Source organism: Lolium perenne, chromosome 1 (assembly GCF_019359855.2).
Source record: "Lolium perenne isolate Kyuss_39 chromosome 1, Kyuss_2.0, whole genome shotgun sequence".
Lineage (NCBI taxonomy): Eukaryota > Viridiplantae > Streptophyta > Magnoliopsida > Poales > Poaceae > Lolium > Lolium perenne.
The window spans coordinates 120,187,728-120,207,573 of record NC_067244.2 but is presented as its reverse complement, the minus strand read 5'-3'; the positions used below and the strand labels follow the sequence as shown (position 1 = coordinate 120,207,573).

General features: G+C 41.3%; 2 protein-coding genes across 5 annotated transcripts; one reads left to right on the top strand and one right to left on the bottom strand.

Moving 5' to 3' along the window:
* The first annotated feature begins 10,982 nt into the window (after positions 1 to 10,982).
* LOC127300371 (vacuolar protein sorting-associated protein 2 homolog 3) lies at positions 10,983 to 14,273 on the top strand. Of its 2 annotated transcripts, XM_051330482.2 has the most exons (11): positions 10,983 to 11,141; positions 11,377 to 11,421; positions 11,976 to 12,010; positions 12,223 to 12,273; positions 12,346 to 12,450; positions 12,532 to 12,603; positions 12,807 to 12,878; positions 13,044 to 13,124; positions 13,206 to 13,241; positions 13,329 to 13,384; positions 13,923 to 14,273. In XM_051330482.2, the coding sequence occupies exons 1-11, from the start codon at positions 11,108 to 11,110 to the stop codon at positions 13,972 to 13,974; spliced, it is 639 nt and encodes a 212-aa protein (XP_051186442.1). In that variant the 5' UTR covers positions 10,983 to 11,107; the 3' UTR covers positions 13,975 to 14,273. The 2 variants fall into 2 exon arrangements, with proteins under 2 accessions (XP_051186442.1, XP_071685437.1); XM_071829336.1 differs by lacking the exon at positions 11,976 to 12,010 and having other exon boundaries at positions 10,984 to 11,141.
* Positions 14,274 to 14,509: 236 nt separating this feature from the next.
* Positions 14,510 to 18,718, bottom strand: LOC127300352 (casein kinase 1). Of its 3 annotated transcripts, none has more exons than XM_051330457.2 (14): positions 18,383 to 18,718; positions 18,257 to 18,297; positions 18,078 to 18,147; positions 17,826 to 17,974; positions 17,229 to 17,324; positions 16,992 to 17,062; positions 16,417 to 16,478; positions 16,193 to 16,256; positions 16,017 to 16,101; positions 15,809 to 15,935; positions 15,637 to 15,713; positions 15,486 to 15,558; positions 15,278 to 15,408; positions 14,510 to 15,148 (listed from the first exon to the last, which is right to left on the bottom strand). In XM_051330457.2, the coding sequence occupies exons 1-14, from the start codon at positions 18,456 to 18,458 to the stop codon at positions 14,825 to 14,827; spliced, it is 1,446 nt and encodes a 481-aa protein (XP_051186417.1). In that variant the 5' UTR covers positions 18,459 to 18,718; the 3' UTR covers positions 14,510 to 14,824. The 3 variants fall into 3 exon arrangements, with proteins under 3 accessions (XP_051186417.1, XP_051186425.1, XP_051186432.1); XM_051330465.2 differs by having other exon boundaries at positions 15,278 to 15,411; positions 15,498 to 15,558; XM_051330472.2 differs by having other exon boundaries at positions 15,498 to 15,558.
* Between the last annotated feature and the right edge of the window lie 1,128 nt (positions 18,719 to 19,846).

Here is a 19,846-nt window from a genome sequence, read left to right as displayed (position 1 = left end):
GTGCATCTATTGCTGTTGCTCCTAATAATCCTTTGCAGCAACATTTGGAGAATAGTGAGAGTGAAGTTTTTAGGGAAGAAAGAAATGAGCTTGATGAAATTTTCCTTCGTCAACCTATTCTTAAACATGACTTGCCTGTAGAAGATCTAGGTACAACATTACCACCAAAAGAAGATCCTATTTTTGATTTAAAACCATTGCCTAATAATCTTAAATATGCTCATATTGATGATAAGAAAATATATCCTGTTATTATTAGTTCTAAGCTTTCAGAGTTTGAGGAAGAAAGGTTATTGGAAATAATGAAGAAACACCGAGGAGCTATTGGCTACACTCTTGATGACCTGAAGGGGATTTCTCCCTCTATTTGCCAACATGCCATTAATATGGAGGATGATGCAAAGCCTGTTGTAGAACATCAGCGTCGTCTAATTCCTAAAATGAAGGATGTGGTAAGAAATGAGGTATTAAAACTTCTTGAAGCTGGTATTATATATCCTATTGCTGATAGTAGATGGGTTAGTCCTGTGCATTGTGTTCCTAAGAAAGGAGGAATGACTGTTGTACCTAATGATAATGATGAGCTCATACCTCAAAGAGTAGTTGTAGGGTATAGAATGTGCATTGATTATCGAAAAGTTAATAAGGTTACTAAGAAAGATCATTACCCTTTACCTTTTATTGATCAAATGTTAGAGAGGTTATCTAAAAATACTCATTTTTGTTTTCTTGATGGTTATTCTGGGTTTTCACAAATTGCTGTTAAAACTAAGGATCAAGAGAAAACCACTTTCACTTGTCCCTATGGAACCTATGCTTATAGACGCATGCCTTTTGGTTTATGTAATGCTCCTGCTACCTTTCAAAGATGCATGTCTGCTATTTTTCATGGCTTTTGCGAGAATATTGTAGAGGTATTCATGGATGATTTTTCTGTCTATGGGAATTCTTTTGATAATTGCTTGCGGAACCTTGATAAAGTTTTGCAGAGGTGTGAAGAAACTAACCTTGTTCTTAATTGGGAGAAATGCCACTTTATGGTTAATGAAGGAATTGTATTGGGACATAAAATTTCCGAGAGAGGTATTGAAGTTGATAGAGCTAAAGTTGAAGCAATTGAGAAGATGCCCTATCCTAGGGATGTTAAAGGTATTCGTAGTGTTCTTGGTCATGCTGGGTTTTATAGGAGATTCATTAAAGATTTCTCCAAGATTTCAAAACCTCTTACTAATCTTCTTCAAAAAGATGTACCTTTTGTTTTTGATGATGATTGTAAGGAAGCTTTTGAAACTCTAAAGAAAGCCTTAACAACTGCTCCTATAGTTGAACCTGCTGATTGGAATTTACCATTTGAAATTATGTGTGATGCTAGTGATTTTGCTGTATGCGCTGTTCTTGGACAGCGAGTAGATAAAAAGTTGAATATTATACATTATGCTAGTAAAACTCTTGATGCTGCTCAAAGAAATTATGCTACAACTGAAAAAGAATTGTTGGCTGTAGTCTTTGCTTGTGACAAGTTTAGATCTTATATTGTTGATTCAAAAGTTACAATTCATACTGATCATGCTGCAATTAGATACCTAATGCAAAAGAAATATGTTAAGCCAAGGCTTATTAGATGGGTGCTCCTGTTGCAAGAATTTGATTTGCATATTGTAGATAGGAAAGGTGCTGATAATCCTGTTGCTGATAATTTGTCTAGATTGGAAAATATTGCTTATGATCCTGTTCCTGTTAATGATAGTTTTCCAAATGAACAATTGGCTGTAAAAAAGGTGAGCTCGCGAGATAGCCCTTGGTATGCTGATTATGCTAACTTTATTGTTTCCAAGTACTTGCCTCCAACCTTTTCAGCCCAGCAAAGGAGGAAATTCTTTTATGACTTGAGGCATTATTTCTGGGATGACCCACACTTATATAAAGAAGGAATGGATGGTATTCTGCGAAGATGTGTTCCCGAATATGAACAACAAGAGATATTGAGTAAATGTCATGGTAGTGCCTATGGAGGACATCACGCCGGAGATAGAACCGCGCAAAAGGTTCTACAGTCAGGTTTTTATTGGCCAACTCTCTTCAAGAATGCAATGAAGTTTATTTTATCTTGTGATGAATGTCAAAGGGTTGGTAATATCTCCAGACGCAATGAAATGCCTATGAATTATACTCTTGTTATTGAACCATTTGATTGTTGGGGATTTGACTTCATGGGACCTTTTCCCTCTTCAGAAGGTAACACTCATATACTTGTCGCTGTTGATTATGTTACTAAATGGGTGGAAGCCATACCCACAAAAAGTGCTGATGGTGAGACCTCTCTAAGAATGCTTTTAGATATTATTTTTCCTCGATTTGGAGTTCCTATATATATTATGACTGATGGAGGTTCTCTTTCATGGTGGTTTTAGAAAAACTCTTGCAAAATATGGTATTAATCATAGAATTGCTTCTGCTTATCATCCTCAAACTAGTGGGCAAGTAGAACTATCAAATAGAGAGATTAAATCTATCTTGCAAAAGACTGTTAATAAATCTAGAAAGAATTGGGCTAGTAAATTGAAGGAAGCACTATGGGCTTATAGAACTGCTTATAAAAATCCCATGGGTATGTCACCGTATAAAATGGTTTATGGAAAAGCTTGTCATTTACCTTTAGAACTAGAGCACAAAGCTTATTGGGCTGTAAGAGAACTAAACAAAGATCCTAAACTAGCCGGTAAGAAGAGGTTGCTACAATTGAGTTCTCTAGATGAATGGAGAAGTGAAGCTTATGAAAATGCTAAACTCTTTAAAGAGAAAGTTAAGAAATGGCATGATAGAAGGATTATCAAAAGAGAATTTAATATTGGGGATAAAGTCCTATTGTATCGGTCTCGTCTCAGATTCTTTGCAGGAAATTACTCTCAAAATGGGAAGGACCATATGTCGTTGAGGAGGTATATCGCTCAGGGGCGATTAAAATTAGTTCTCTCCAAGGCGATGCCTCACAAGTGGTGAATGGACAAAGACTCAAGCATTATATCTCAGGTGATTCTTATAATGAAGATATTGATGTTATTCGAGTGGAAACTCCGGAGGCTTTCATCAAAGGACAAATTGACAGTCCGGCAGAATTCGACTTTGAATAGGTAACAGTACTGGTAATAAAAAGTTCGCGTTTTACTTTTCGAACAATGTTTTTGCTGTTTTTGGAAAATATGAAAAATTACGAGATCGAAACGGAGTGGAGGAGACGCACGAGGGCGTGCCCTCATAGGCCGGCGCGGGCCCCAGCCTGGCCGCGCCGCCCTATGAGGTGGCCACCTCGTTGCCCCTCTCCGACTCTGGTTCGACCTGGTACTTTCCTTGTGTCGTAAAAATTCCTGCTATATAATCTCCCGGACCTCTGGAGGTCCGTATATCGTTTTCTCGATGTGTTTTGTTTCGAGCTGTTTCTGCCAGGATCTGTTTTCAATCTAGGAGCACCATGGTCTCCAACAACAAGGGCAAGGGGCTTTCGGATGAAGATATCCAAGATCCCGAGTGGAGAAAGATGGAGGAGAGTTTCGAGGAGGAAGTGAGGAAGATGCCATCAAAAAGAGATCAACGAGCTGTTGGGAGTAAGCAAAGCTTGGTGGGATCGGTTAACACTGGACGTTCTTTTTCTCATAACTTGCAGGGACCTCTACCGCCTGCTCTTAGCCTCTACTCTTTCCCTTGCGTGGGGGAAGCACTACGGGTTACCGATGAGTTTTGTGACCAATACCGTGCTCTGAGAAGGGAAGTGGAGATACTTCAGGAGGAGAACAACCGACTTCGTAGAATGCTGGAATATTACTCGATTCCCATCACAAGGCTGCCACCGCCACTTTCAGATAACAATGAATCTCTTCGAGTCTTAGTGCAGAACTGCCAAACTGAGAAGCTGAAGCTAAAGGAGATCTTTAAGAATCGCGGGAAGGATTCATCATCACCACCGCCGAAGGAGTAATTCATCATCGGTATTGGCATCCCCTTGGTTTGTTCCAAGCTTGGGGGAGTGCCGCGGTATCACATCATCACTATCTTTTACTTTTTACTATCAATTAGTGTCATATCATGAGTAGGGAAGTTATCATATAAGATGGGTTGCAGTGTGGAAGTATCTCTCCTTAGTTGGTTGTCTATGTATCCCTTGGTGTGAGTTATCGTTATAGAATATTAATGAGAAGTCTTATCATTTACATATTGCACATCTTATTTTAGTTTGCAATCTCTATTATATGATTGATCTTGTTATTAGTATTGGTATCACTTTGGGAGCATTGAGTAAATCTATTTGGTTTTGGCAAACTTAGCATTGGTCAATAGCAACAACACTTTGAGGTTTAAGTAGAAAAGAGAAATACATGTAGATATGTTGTTTCATTGTCTTTCTTTCTTGTTAGCTCCTTAGCTTATTATTCTGAAGTTAAAATTGTTTGTGCTTACAAGAAAGATGCATGATTGTTTCTATCACATGTATATTTGTTTGTTTCCCTCAACTCTTATGCTTGCTAATTAACCTTGCTAGCCAAAAACCTGTACTGAGAGGGAATGCTTCTCGTGCATCCAAACCTTAACCCAAACCTATGCCATTTGTGTCCACCATAACTACCTACTACATGGTATTTTCTGCCATTCCAAGTAAATACTTCGTGTGCTACCTTTAAACAATTCAAAATTTATTACCTCTTATTTGTGTCAATGTTTTATAGCTCATGAGGAAGTATGTGGTGTTTATCTTTCAATCTTGTTGGGCAACTTTCACCAATGGACTAGTGGCTTCATCCACTTATCCAATAATTTTGCAAAAAGAGCTGGCAATGGGGTTCCCAGCCCCGATTAATTAATTTTCATAATTTTACAAATATACACTCCTCCATGGTATGTGATTGTTGGAAGGCACCCGAGGATTCGGTTAGCCATGGCTTGAGAAAGGAAAGGAGGGGAGGAGTGTCATCTAAATAAAACTAAAATAAAAAGACACTCCTTCATGGTATGAGATTGTTGGCAGGCACCCGAGGATTCGGTTAGCCATGGTTTGTGAAAGCAAAGGTTGGAAGGAGTGTCAACCAAAAATAAAACTTTATGGGAGCCGCTCTTCGAGAGTTTGTCTGGCAAGGGGGTTAGAGAACCCGCTACCATTCGTTGACAACAACAAACACCTCTCAAAATTTTACTTTTATTCTCTTTATATGATTTCAAAACTGAAAAAGCTCTAGCACATGATTTAATCCCTGCTTCCCTCTGTGAAGGGCCTGTCTTTTACTTTATGATTAAGTCAGTAAACCTATTTCCCTCCATCTTAAGCAAGCATTTGAGTTGTTGTGAGCAAACCATCTATATTGTGATTTACGTCATCATGTCTTTTACTCTTCCTTGTTTAGTACAAGTTTTATCCGAATGAATATAGCTTTGAAAGTTATCAATGATTATGAGGAGATTATTATGATTGAGTATGCAAGTTGTGCCATATAAACTTTAACATGAGAGCGTTGCTCGATAGATAAGTAAAATCTGTTAATTGTTCTCTGACCAAGAACGAAGTTTGCCATTACCAATTATGATTTCTTATGCACCTTTATTTGTGATTACCTTCTACTTGTTTCAAGTTGAATTATATGAGGAAGTTGTTCACTAGAATGTCTTGTGTGAATGAATATGATGCTTCTTGTCCGTATTTTATTTATCGACTCTTCACTCCATAAACATGTGGTCCTGTTTACCGAGTTCAGTTTCGCTTGGGGACAAGCGAAGTCTAAGCTTGGGGGGAGTTGATACGTCCATTTTGCATCACTATTTTATATCATAATTTTCTGTTATTCATTGCTATATTTCATATTTAGTGGTAATACTTATGTTATTTCATCTATTTTGCATGTTTCATGATTATTGGAGGATCGCGCACCGGAGTCAGGATTCTGCTGGAAAAAGCGCCGTCAGAATGCAATATTTCGGAAGATCAACAATTGACGGAATTTATATGAAAAATCCTATTTTTCCAGAAGACGAAGGGAGCCAGAAGGAGGAGCCGAGGAGGGCCGCCGTGGGCCCACCTCACAGGCCGGCGCGGGCCAACGCCTGGCCGCGCCGCCTTGTGGGGAGGGGGCCCACAGCCCCCTCTGGCCTCCTCTCCTTCGCGTACATCTTCGTCCCGAAAACCTAAGCTCCAGAGGATAGTCGCGAAGAGTCACAGCCGCCTCTGCGGGGCGAAAAACACCAGAGAGAAAAGAGCTCTCCGGAAGGTGAAATCTGCCGGGGAAATTCCCTCCCGGAGGGGGAAATCGACGCCATCGTCACCGTCATCGAGCTGGACATCATCTCCATCACCATCACCATCATCACCATCATCATCACCGCCGTCTCCACCGCTGCACCTCGTCACCGCTGTAACAATTTGGGTTGGATCTTGATTGTTTGATAGGGGAAACTCTCCCGGTATTGATTTCTACTTGTTATTGATGCTATTGAGTGAAACCATAGAACCAAGGTTTATGTTCAGATTGTTATTCATCATCATATCACCTCTGATCACGTTCCATATGATGTCTCGTGAGTAGTTCGTTTAGTTCTTGAGGACATGGGTGAAGTCTAAATGTTAGTAGTGAATTATGGTTGAGTAATATTCAATGTTATGATATTTAAGTTGTGGTGTTATTCTTCTAGTGTTGTCATGTGAACGTCGACTACATGATACTTCACCTTTATGGGCCTAGGGGAATACATCTTGTACTCGTTTGCTAATTGCGGGGTTGCCGGAGTGACAGAAACCTAAACCCCCGTTGGTATATCGATGCAGGAGGGATAGCAGGATCTCAGAGTTTAAGGCTGTGGTTAGATTTATCTTAATTACTTTCTTGTAGTTGCGGATGCTTGCAAGGGGTATAATCACAAGTATGTATTAGTCCTAGGAAGGGCGGTGCATTAGCATAGGTTCACCCACACAACACTTATCAAAACAATGAAGTTTAATCAGCTATATGAAGCGAAAGCACTAGACTAAATTCCCGTGTGTCCTCAAGAACGTTTGGTCATTATAAGTAAACAAACCGGCTTGTCCTTTGTGCTAAAAAGGATTGGGCCACTCGCTGCAATTGTTACTCTCGCACTTTACTTACTCGTACTTTATTCATCTGCTACATCAAAACCCCCTGAATACTTGTCTGTGAGCATTTACAGTGAATCCTTCATCGAAACTGCTTGTCAACACCTTCTGCTCCTCGTTGGGATCGACATTCTTACTTATCGAAAATACTACGATACACCCCCTATACTTGTGGGTCATCAAGACTATGTGGCAGAGAAGAAAGCTCGACGCCATCAGAAGAGCATCATGACAAAGCTTGGTGTGGAAGTGTCTCCTCCAAGATCTGAAGAGAATATCCTTCCGAAGCCTCAGTGGATTTCTGCTCATAGCCAGTGGTCTGATGGCGAGGATGGACCCTCCTATGATGTCGACTCCGATGTTGCCGGGGACTTCCTTGATGCCTAGGGACGATAGCATCGCTCTTCAACCTTTTTGGCATCTTGATGTCAAAGGGGGAGAAGAGTTCTATTAGGTTCGGGATTTGCATGGGAAGTCACAAGCTTGCATTTTCTTTGACTCTTTATGCTTGTGACTTATGGTTATCTATTGTTGAGAACTACTTTTTATGCTTTATGGACCTTATCTATGTGTGTGAGACATAGGGGGTATCTATTTATGTATGAGACATTATCTATCCACTTATCTATGGTAAAGACTAAGTGAACTACCAAGTGGTATGATCTCTAAACTCAACACTTGTCTTTACTCACATATGCTTGTATCTTCTCAAGTGCAAGTGTTGAATTGATTTGCTTACTCTTTATCATTGCTCTTGTTGGTTAATCTTTCTTACTTGAGTATATTGTTCCTAGATTATGTGCTTCTTATTCAAATGTCAATTCTACTGGGTGCACATGTCTAGGGGGAGCTTATTACATCGTCTTATAATTTTATTGCTCATATACTCAATTCTTATGCAAATCTTATGTTGTCATCAAGAAACCAAAAAGGGGGGGATTGAAAGGACATATATCTTTTATTTGTGGTTTTGGTGTTGATGACAATAATTTTATATGATCATTTTGTTATATAAGATTTGTATGATGTAGCGTTGATCGGTATGCCCAAAAGTTGAAGAGATTTTGAAGATATGCTATGCTATCCTTGAGAGATTCTTTTTAGAAGAAAGAATAGAAGAGCAAAGAAGAAAAGAGGAAGAAATGAAAGAAAGAAGAAAAAGAGAAGAAAAGGAAAGAAGAGGAGGGGTGGTCGCCGGCGGTGGTGCGGGCGGTACCACCGGCCACGCAGCGGCCGGAGCCTCCGGGCTAGGTACCGCCCGTGGTACCGGGGAGCAGTCGAGTGGCTCAGTACATGTGCCACGGGAGTTGGAGCCCCGGCGGTACCTTGGCCGGTACCCCGGCCGGAGGCTCCGGCCTCCCCCTTCGGCCGGCTTCCCCTTTGGCCACGTGGCCTTCTCCCCTTCGCCTGCGCTGCTCGACTATGGCCGGTAGTACCGGCCCAACCTGGCCGGTACTACCGCTCAACCCTCCAACGGCTGTTTTTCTCCAGGCTATATATACCCTTCTTCTCCACCCAATGGTTCAGCTGCTCACTTCTTCCCCAAAAAGCAAAACACCATTGTTGATCCACCAAGAACACCAAATCCATCGGATCTCCTCCCTCAACCACCCAAATCCCTTGTGCTTTGGAGAATCGAAGGAGAAGACCCCGATCTACATCTTCACCGAAGCAATTTGCATTTCCCCCTCATTTTGTTGAGGGCCCCCTTGCTAGTGTTCCTCTTTGGATCCCTAGTTGATTTGTGTTGATGTATTATTGTTGATTGTTGTGTTGTAACAGATTTAGGAGCCTCCAATTCGGTTGTGGATGTGTGCCCCAAGAACCTTGTAAAGGCCCGGTTTCCGCCTCGAGGAAATCCCTTAGTGGAAGTGGGCTAGGCCTTCGTGGCGTTGCTCACATGAGATCTGAGTGAAGCCTTCGTGGCTGTTGGTTTGGCTTTCGTAGCAACCACACTCCTCCAAACGTAGACGTACCTTCTTGCAAAGGAAGGGAACTACGTGAATCATCTCCGTGTCATCGCGTGCTCCACTCTCGGTTACCTCTATCCTATTCTATCTCTTATATTGTGTAGCTATATCTTGTGTAGTTGTTTACCTTGTCATATAGGTAAATTCACTTAGTTGCATATCTAGAGAATTACCTTTGTGTCAAGCCTAAATTGAAAAAGAACTAAAAATTGGGTACCACCTATTCACCCCCTCTAGGTGCGGCATACGATCCTTTCAGTAGGGGCCGTTATGGTTTTCCAGAACCACTGATGGTCGTTGATCAGAGAGTCGTCTCGATCATGTCTGCGCATTCCCGAACCCGTAGGGTGGCACACTTAAGGGTATACGACGCTTTCAAATATATCTGGGATAGTTGGAGAAAATAGAGAGAACACCAGAGTTGTTCCAGAGAGGTATCAAAATAAGTTCTGGGGTCAATGAATTGTTTGGAGACTTAATAATATGTTTTATTATTTAATAATTAAACTAAATATTAAAAAATATATAAAAAATTGGCATACCTTCTAATGGGCCACCATAGGGCAGCCCATTAAGGGTGTTGGCCAAAACCCTTGGGGAAGGGTGGGCCGGCTGCCCCAAACCCTAATCCTAGGGGGCCGACAGCGCATGGGGGGCCATGGTGGTCCCCACTACCTCCTCTACCCCTATATAAAGAGCCCCCTTGGCCCTTCCTCATTCATCCCTTGGAATTTGCCATCTCTCTCCCTCACATGCGTGTTCCCGAGTAAGGAACGTGCATACGGGAGATTTCTATACCATACACACGCTGTCGTGCTGCTGGAACATTGGTCCGGATCTTCTTCTTCCGTTGCTTTGCTGGACCGGAGACTGAGGGGCGTCTATACACCGTATGCGTGTAGATCTATGGAGGCGCGACAGCTCTTCAACGCTTGTACTTCTACTCGATCCTGAGATCAATGTCGTTGTACACCTTCATTGACAACGTTCATCGTGAACGTAGCGCTTTCGGTCTTCAAGGGTATGAACACCGAATCCCTCCGTTACTTTGCATCTCCATAGAATAGATCTTGGCTATTTTATTCTATCGATTTTTTTATATATTTTCTGCTAAGGAACCCTACACTGTCACCTATTAGGATGTAGTATGAATTTGATCTTTCAACCATACTTGCACGACACTATATTTATGCAAGACATAAGAAGTAAACAACGACCAAAGAATCGATACGACCATGAACATGGCTAGGTGTTGTGTGGTGAGATCACCATTGCCCTGTCCAAACCATTCTGGTTGAAAACGTGCACAACTGCAACCAATAGGTACCTTATGGACATATCAATTGAGTGGAGGGGGAAATTAAAAAACTAATTAAATAGTGCATAATGACGTTATTTATTTTTAAAACCATCCAACAAGTTACACGTTGCTGATGGGAGATAGTTGTTTTAGCATATGTTTTCCATATATGAATGACGGGAGATAGTATGATTTCCTGCCATGCAGAGAGAAATTGAGAGAAAAAACAAGTGGTGTTGTTATAACATGATCAAATTTTAGAAAAGCACATTATTCTGAGACAAAGATGACCAAGAAGGAACAAACAAATTAGTTAGACAATATCATTGTACACAACTTATTCATTATTCCATAAGAATACACGATTATTAAGCTAGTGCATAATGTTTCAGAATTAAAACCTTATTATCCAGTGTCTAATTTTCATACCATTAAAGTTTTTCAAACATGTTGTATGCTAGTGAAACTATTTATTTTATTGATTTTTTTGCTAGTTTCTTTTTGCGAATAAAGTTAGAAAACTTGATCACACATTTTATAGGTCTATTTCTACGAACGGAGTGAGTATATGGTTTTAAATAGTACTACTATAATGTTTTGGTAGCCCTTCCGTGCAAGGTGCAACGCAACTACCCGGAAGAACCCAAGTCGTCCCCTCACGCGGCAAGCCGGCCTTCTTCTCCCACCGCCCCACCGCCCCCGGCAGCGAGCGCACCGACCGCGGAGACGATGAATCCCTTCGCGAAGAAACCAACGTCGCGTGGTACGGGCTTACCCCCCTCCCCTTCCTCGCTGATTGAAATTCGACCGAATTAGGCGTCGGCTCCTGCGATCCTAATCCCAATTTGCGTTTCTCGATGCCGGCCGGCGTTGCGTAGTTCGATTTTGGGTCGATCGGATTGCTTCGGGGAGGATTCCAGGGTTCGCACGCTGCTAGGTGGTAGCTCTATCGTTGTACTCTGAGCTCTGAATCCCTGGTTTCTGTTTTGGCTGTGCAGAGGCGATCAGGAACAGCAAGCGGGAGCTGACGAATGCGACAAGAGGTGAGTAGTTAACTTTCAAGTTACATGTGGTACTGTATTTTCGGGGAAGCTGCATGTGCTAGCTGTAGTTTGAACCTAATGCAAGCTGGATGTTCGTTGCATTCGATTGTTTCTGATCCAATCCCTATTATTTAGTGTAAATTGAATGCTAGTAAATTTGCCAACTAAACTTGACGGCCGTGGCTAGCCAAATACCTGAAAGTTGTTAGGAGTGAATTTGTTCATTGAGTAATTTTATTTGAAGCCCTTGGCATCTTGCTGTTGTATAGCCCTGTTGGACATGATATCTGCAATACCATTCATTCTATCGTAGTACACGCGCAACGCTTTTGCATGTTCACTTAATAAAAATCGTTGAACTTGGGGTCTGAGTTGTGAAACATCGGGGAAATATACTATTCAACATACATGTTAAGCTATTCGGTTGATCTCAATTATAACCCTCTTAGAATTGCTGCTCGAGAAAACAAAAACCTTTTCAGCAATGCTTTCCCACAGTAGTTCAGCTATGAAGGTTCTGAGGTTATCTAATTCCTGAAGTGTGTGATCTGTAGGTATTGAGAGGGACATTGGGACACTACAACAAGAGGTATGTATGTTAATCACATACATGTTGTGTGGTTAGCTAGAAATTTTGCTCAGTATATCTGCCAATATGGAAATGGATGGTTCTTCAATATGCGACACTCCATATGACAGCGCACACCTTTTCTTTCTGTGTTCCGTTATTTTCTCTGTTAGATGAGGTTGAAATAAGCAGCGGCCACAGCTTCAGCTTGTTTTTTTTTTTTTTAATTACAGGAAAAGAGGCTGGTTGCTGAAATCAAAAGGACTGCAAAAACTGGCAATGAGGTTTAATTCCTTACATCTCAGTTTCACACACTAGTTTTGTTCTTGTTTTATTGATTCCCTTCTATGTTGCAGGCAGCGACTAAAATCCTGGCACGTCAACTGATCAGGTTGCGACAGCAAATTTCCACTTTACAAGGTAGCCGAGCTCAGATTCGTGGCATCGCAACACATACACAGGTGAATATTTTCCCGGTTATTCTTTCTTCCACATACAGTGGGGAGTTAGGTTCTGATTTTGGTGCCTAACTCTGTCCTTAGGCAATGCAAGCCAACACTTCAGTGGCTGCTGGCATGCAAAGTGCGAGTAAAGCGATGGGGGCTATGAACAAGGTAATTCCTACCTAACTTATGCGCATGTGTCTTTTCAGATGTTTTGCATCTTCAACTGACGTGGTATCTTCCAACTTGCATCTCTGCAATTAGTAACTTCTGCTTGTTCGAAATTTGAACTGGACTAGAATATAATTTTATTAGAGTCAAAACACATATGTTTGAGGGTTTAATTATAGGTTTTTGTTGCATTTTTATTGCAGCAAATGGATCCTGCCAAGCAGATGAAGGTAATGCAAGAATTCCAAAAACAGTCAGCACAAATGGATATGACGGTACGCAACTTCCGGCCATTACTTAATAGAATGATTGCTCCCAATAAAAAAAGAACTTGTGTTGTTTTCCTTGGAATCTCACATGCATGTGATGGGTGCCTGTGTGTTAGATTGTGACAAAGTACATGTGCCTGTATGCACTGACTAGGCTTGTTATTTGTGCAGAACGAGATGATGTCTGACTCAATTGACAACATCTTAGACGATGACCAGGCTGAGGAAGAGACTGATGAGCTTGCTAACCAGGTTATTTAGATATCTAGCCCCAGCCCAAATTGGTAGATCTCTTTGATTACTTACCCTATCTCTTGTCCATATATATTTTAGGTGCTCGATGAGATTGGCGTTGATGTTGCCTCACAGGTAGCTGAAGCTGTGAAGAAACCCTTTGTTTGTTGCTATCATTCTAACTGTAGTTCTAAATTTCACTAATCTCTATCCTTTTTGCAGTTGTCCTCTGCTCCTAAAGGAAGAATTGCCGGAAAGAAGGCTGTGGCTGATGACAGGTATGCTGGATCCTTCAACCCTTCCTCAATTGTTAAGGAAGTAAGGTTACTGTACTTTCTGCACTTCAAAATGCTATGGCTAAGGAATGACAATGAATATTTAGCTTTTCCAGATGTTGTTATGCAACACATCAAAATAGTTAAAATCCTATTTTAAAAATAATAAACTCTCGTAATTTTATTTTGTAACCAGATATAGAACATGTATAACTTAGTTTCTAAGTAGAACCTGTCCGTTTATTTTAGCTGTGATATTTTTTCTGCACTTCCCTACAAAAGTAACATAATCTTCTGTAGGATCTTATTGCTTGTATATTGCTTTCACATATAAATTTATCGCTACCAGATCTTTTTGTAGTCTTCTTTTTTGAGGGAATTATTTTTGCTGTCTTTGGTCTATTCTTAGCTCAGTATTTGGCTTACAGTTGCTCCTCTTGCTTCCATGAATATGCATTTATACCTAATTTAATTTGGCGTGTTTATGACACTGGTTACCAATTTTCTGTTGAAAGCATGACACTGGTTACCTTGTTCGCAGTTCGGAGTTTGATGAACTCGAGAAGAGGCTTGCTGCTTTGAAGAATCCATAAATGGCGCCTCTTTGCAACCCTCCCCTTGGAGATTCAAAGGCATTTTGCATTTGTAAATATTGGATGGAGGAGAGAGTGTACGATAAGATGAGAGGCAGATGAAGACGTCAGAGGGAGTTTTAAGAAAAAAAGAGTCCTGTAAAAATCTTTATTGATTGTCTGTTACTGCACGCTGCAGTTATCACAGCAGGCTGAAATTGACCTGGATTTGCTGATTCATTAGGTTAGTCACGATGCATATGGTTGTGTATAAATAACCCAGAGGTTTAATGGTACAAACTGTTTGCTCCTCAGCACTATATGATTGTTGTCACATGCTAATGTTTTTTAATTTCATTTTTTGAGATGGTAACTAGTTAATCCATGTTAGGCACAGATCAGTGAAGTTGGTAAGTTAGGGATATGAAGTTGGTAAAACTGTAAAAGTAAAGATGCTCCAGGGCAGCTTTGGATCGTAGGCTTTAAAACCATATGAATTTGACAGTAATGGCATTGCAAAACAGAGACTGTAAATTGCAGGAACACTGAGAAACACTGCAAAAATGAAGTTTGTTTGAATACCGAGAATCATATGAAAGTATGATAACAGAAGATCAATCCATTGAAGAACGTTCCTATATATGATTCAAAGTCCTAAACTGAAACAAGAGAAGCCGATGTTTTGCCTTGAAAAAGAATTAGTTACATACTTCGAGTACATCATCTTATATCGCAACATCTCATTTGGAGTTTGGAGAAGGCATATATGCATGGTAACCAGGTCACCGCCCCTTCCTGGCCACTATGTCCTTCATGTCATCGTCCGATGGGCGATGGAAGGCTGATGAAGCCTTTGGCACTTGTCGATCCATCACTTCCTCCTCTCCCCGCTGATCGTGAGGCGCTCGAAGCTCCGGAGCGCCGCGTGGCTGTCCCGTCGGCCGGTTCTTCCCTGCGAGTTCCGGGCGACAGGGGACGACGAGCCGTTTTCTGTGCCGCTACCTCCAGAGTGGTGGAGCCTTTGGACGTTGGACGGCGATGGGCGGCTGCTGCTGCCGCTGCCGCTGCCGCTGCCCGAGAACAACCGCCCCGTGCAGTCTCCTGAGGAGGTCGGACGGCTGGATGGCGTGATGGCCATCTTGGACGAGCTACCGGTCCGGGACAAGATGCCCGTTCTCTCCGACTCAGCAGCAACCTGGCACATATGCCCATCATATGGGCGAAAGTAAGTTACTCCCTTCAGAAAAACAGCAGTTGCCTTTGTCCTTTCCATCAACTTTTGGTGCCAACAGAAGAGCTGATTCATAGCGGATTGCAAACTTACAGCTTCTTTAGATGAAGTGAAGGACTCCGCGAGGCTTTTGTGCCTGGAATGGTCTCCCTGCCGACCGGAGCCTGAGTTTCTTCTGGCAAATGCCTCCACAGCACCAGTGAATCTATCTCGGATCTCTTGTCCTACTGGCGGAACACAAATGGATTAATCTGGGTATGGATCTCGGTGTTTCATATGGTAATGGACGGATGCGACCGACCACAAGGCAAACCTGAAGATCTATCTGTTCTGTCGGCGGATGCCCCAACTCCAGCCATTCTTCCACTCGGTTGCTGGATATCAACAAGATAAATAGTTTAACCAGAAGGTCGAGTACCTAGTGCCAGTCGACAAAGTAAGATAATACATACTCGAACAAGCTTGTTACTGGAACTCATATGAGGATACTTGATCGCGGTCCAGTCAAATACATAATCAAATTGATATCCTACATAGGTGTCCCATCATTAGATCACACATTCTTTTCATTATAAAGTATTCAAGTGGTCAATCAAACTCCAAAGAAGAAAGAAGCTTGTGTACCTTCACGAACAAATACATCCCGAAAGAGTTTCTTCAAATAAGAGTAATCTGGTCTGTCTTCGAATCGCAGAGAGCGACAATAGTGGAAATATGAGATGAACTCCGATGGATAAGATTTGCACAGAACCTGGTCAAAAGAGTTTTAGTTAAAATACATCCGGGAGTTACCCTAATAGAATGGTGAACTTAATGACTGCACCATCAGTACCTCTGCTGGAGTAAGCATTTTCTTTTCACTAATTCTATCATACTTCTGTTTCTTAGTGCCAGCTTTGAGACCCTGCCATGGTAGACTGTGCATAACAGAAGAGCATGGTAAGTCAGCACTCACACTATTGAACAGGAAATTGATAAGATTGTAAAGTACAGATCATCAGGGCTAACCTTCCTCTCAAAAAGTACAGTAGAAGATAGCCAACCGACTCCAGATCATCTCTTCTGCTTTGTTCTGTAAGATAACATGATTTATTCTATTTTGAAAATTTATATACCACATAGCTGCTAATTAGAAAGATGATATTCATTTTCTAGATAAGCCTAAGCCTTGCTTGATTCTACAATAATCTGGAAGAAAAGATAACAAATTTGGACTTTCATATTGTGCTCACCTATTCCAAGATGAGTATTCACACTAGCATAGCGTGCTGTTCCTGTCAGATTTTTGTTCTCCCTGTAGAGAAAAACAACTAATTTATATTAAACATACAATTTAAATACACCGGCACAACAAGACATATCTTAGACATTATATCGGTCAAGCTTAACCTGTAAACTATCCAAGAAAAGGCATTACAATATTTGGATGTAGTATAAGAATAAAAATGTGTTGAGGATTAGTGACTGAACTGATTTCATAATTTTAGCTATGAAGTTTGCATTCGAATAACACGAAATTATGATCCTATGTATACAGGAATTTGATATTATATAGCAGTGTCTATTGTCTAGGATGCAAGGGCACTCTCTGAACTTGTCTTGTTACGATTGCATACCACTGGAAGTATCCCCTAATGGAAATGTGCCAATATGATGGTACATATATAAAAAACATGGGAACATCTTCACATGGGAAAATCTAACATGGTATAGCAGAAATACTTAATACAACAAAATCTACGCCAAATTTAACTTCTAAGATAACTTTGTGAAATTTCCAATCAAACTTCATAAATCAGTATATTACCTGTAGGGGATGTGTTTATGAGTCTGGAGATCCTTGTATTTCTTAGCAAGCCCATAATCAATTATATATACCTGCAGATGAAAAAGAGCATAGGTCATGTTCTGCTCATGTATGTATAAAAAACTTTGGTAATTGTTAGATGTTTCCATATTAAAGAACTAACACTCCTGTTAAATTTATGCCGAAAACAACTCAAGTAGATAACATGAACTAATAACCTTTTCTGACAAAACTCACCTGATTGGCTTTCCGGCCTAAGCCCATAAGGAAGTTGTCTGGCTTAATATCACGGTGAAGAAATCCCTTGGAGTGCATATATTCCACCCGGGTTATCTAAAATGGGGAAAATAATTGTCAACGTAAGTCTGAGCAAAAATACAAAATCACTTTTTTGAAACCTCCCTACATTGAGCGAACACAAGTCAGACAAACTTATATAAGCACTAACATCTAGCGCCTGCCCTCTCAAGGAAATATAAAATTAAATAAGTGCATTTTTTCCAACACGTGCCTAAACATGTGTTATTTGTATTAGACATAATTGAATAAGTTAAATAATCATGTTAAATTGTTGATGTGTGGTCTGAAAGAGGCTGGGATTGAGATCCAGTAAAGTTAGTCTATGCTGGAGTTCGTGGATTTGGCATGATCTCCACCATCAGTTCAACAATTATTAAGTGTAACATGTTCAATAAGATATGCTTTATTCTAACATTTTTGCAAAAAAAAAAAAACATTGGATTGAACAAAAATGTCCGGGAACAAACGAAACCAAATGGTTTCATAACTTCAGGTAACCATAGCCAGGTAGCAGATGCAGAGGAAAAAACTTACTAGTTGATCAGCAAGCATAAGGACTGTTTTCATCGTAAATTTCCTGTTGCAGGAGTTGAACAAATCCTCCAAGCTTGGGCCAAGAAGATCGATGACCATAACATTGTACTCTCCCTCGACACCATACCACTTCAGATGTGGGATGCCAGCTACAATTAAAAACAAATCAATTAAGGGTCTAACCGGCGCTACCATGCACAATTGTACATCACTGTGAAATGTAAATCAAACATATATGTACAATCCACTTACTTCCACCCTGCATCAGCATGTAAACTTTGGATTCATAGTGCAGCTGTGGGTGCTTGGATTTCACAGGTTCCTAACACAAATCAGATCGAGCGTAACATGAGACTTTGAGCTGAGCATTTTGATTATGAGCATTACAAGTCCTGAAACTCAAGGTCGCAAGCAAGTTTATTAGCACATACCAACTTTATTCCCACCTCCTCTCCGTTCTGTATATTGATACCTGAATCAAGAAAAAATCACATAAAAACAGATACTTGGTTAACGAAATTGACGGCCATTTTGCGCATAAGGCATATGAAGCATACCAAGGTAGAGCTCCCCAAATGACCCACTCCCAATCTTCCTCCCAAGCCTAAACTTCCCTGCAACCACATGCTCCATGATCACGCTACTCTTGATTGCTATTCCTCCAGCGAATGGATTGCCGTGGCCGTGCGAAAAAAACACCGAATCAAAGGAAAGATGCAGCTCTTTGTCAGATGTAACCACGCTACAGCACCTTGATAGCACTGAATTCTGGTGATAGCATTTATCAAATTAGCTGCCTATTGCCTCAATGCCTCGCCAAGGAAGCAAGCAATTCCCATCTGCCATGAAGAATCGCTCAGCATGATCTAACAATAACGCCAGGAAATTCCCCGAAGTCTGCATAAATCGCAACGATTGCTGGGATTAGCTGCCTGCTGCACCACCAAATCACCAATGACAATGCTTTTAGCAGCATCGACTACAATGCCGAACATTTGAGGCTACGGCTGGAAGAAAGAATCATCAGAACAAGCAAGAAGCAGCACCTATGATGGTACTCGACGGATCATGAGCCAGGAAACTCCCACGGATTGCGAAGCGGCACCGAATCCGGCCGCGGAAGCACCTCCCAATCGCAGACCTGCGCACCGGATGCGAGGCCCCAGTCGAATCGCATCGATGCCGATTCTGCAATTGGGAGGAGAGGGTGCGGTGTGGAAGCGCGGGTTGGTTAGAGAGAGAGGAGCGGGTGGTGGGAGTTTTTTTTTCTCGTTTAGGTCCCCGGGAAATCCGGTTACTAGATTTGCAGCGTGTCGGAGGAAGAAGGGAAGAGAGGCGTAACTGGAGGCAGGAAACGCGGGACCTAAAGGAGGAATTTCTTCACAGTCGAGTTTTTTTCTCTCTTAAATTATGAGAGAGCATGCCTTTTTTTCCCCAAAAAATAGATAGAGCATGTCTTTAACTTCGAGAGAAACACGGGGTATAATGTAGGTTTATTACAAGTCATCCTGCATACGCTCACTCTACTCCCTTCTTCTCGGTTTACATGCCTCAATATGAAAAAAACATTCATCTCATACTATTATCTCCTCTTTAAGACATGCATGCATTTAATTAGAAGTAGCTAGTAGTTAGTCTTTTTAGCATGCGAGAGGAGTGGAAAAAGAAAAAAGTTTGCATGGGGATTGGTTGTATGCGCGCGTTGTGAAGAAATGTTGGTTGCATGCGTGTGCTGCTGGCTGCCATTAAATCGGAAGTAGCACCTGATTGGGGAGAGGCAGTGCTAGGGAGAGCTTTTAACCTCCAATGAAAATATGCTTTGGTTACAATGCAAAACGATTTGAGCCTTGTGAACCGAGATAGAGCGAGTACTACTGATAGTTGAAGTCGCCGGGATTTAAATTTGACAAAGTCACCGTATGTATATTGTCACATAGTGTGTCCAGTCTCCCGAAAAAACCCTAAGAAGCACACTTACTCTTGTGTCTCATACTTGAGATGTGAATTCTTACTCTCTCGAG

What these genes read in the sequence shown, in the direction of transcription:
- LOC127300352 (XM_051330457.2), bottom strand. Translation starts at nt 18,458, where the DNA reads ATGGAGCATGTGGTTGCAGGGAAGTTTAGGCTTGGGAGGAAGATTGGG. An exon ending in CCAGTAACAAGCTTGTTCGA is followed by an intron (nt 15,559 to 15,636) that starts GTATGTATTATC and finishes GTTGATATCCAG; the next exon opens with CAACCGAGTGGAAGAATGGC. An exon ending in ATCTTCAGGTTTGCCTTGTG is followed by an intron (nt 15,409 to 15,485) that starts GTCGGTCGCATC and finishes TTCCGCCAGTAG; the next exon opens with GACAAGAGATCCGAGATAGA.
- LOC127300371 (XM_051330482.2), top strand. Translation starts at nt 11,108, where the DNA reads ATGAATCCCTTCGCGAAGAAACCAACGTCGCGTG. An exon ending in GCATCGCAACACATACACAG is followed by an intron (nt 12,451 to 12,531) that starts GTGAATATTTTC and finishes CTCTGTCCTTAG; the next exon opens with GCAATGCAAGCCAACACTTC. An exon ending in CAGCACAAATGGATATGACG is followed by an intron (nt 12,879 to 13,043) that starts GTACGCAACTTC and finishes TTATTTGTGCAG; the next exon opens with AACGAGATGATGTCTGACTC.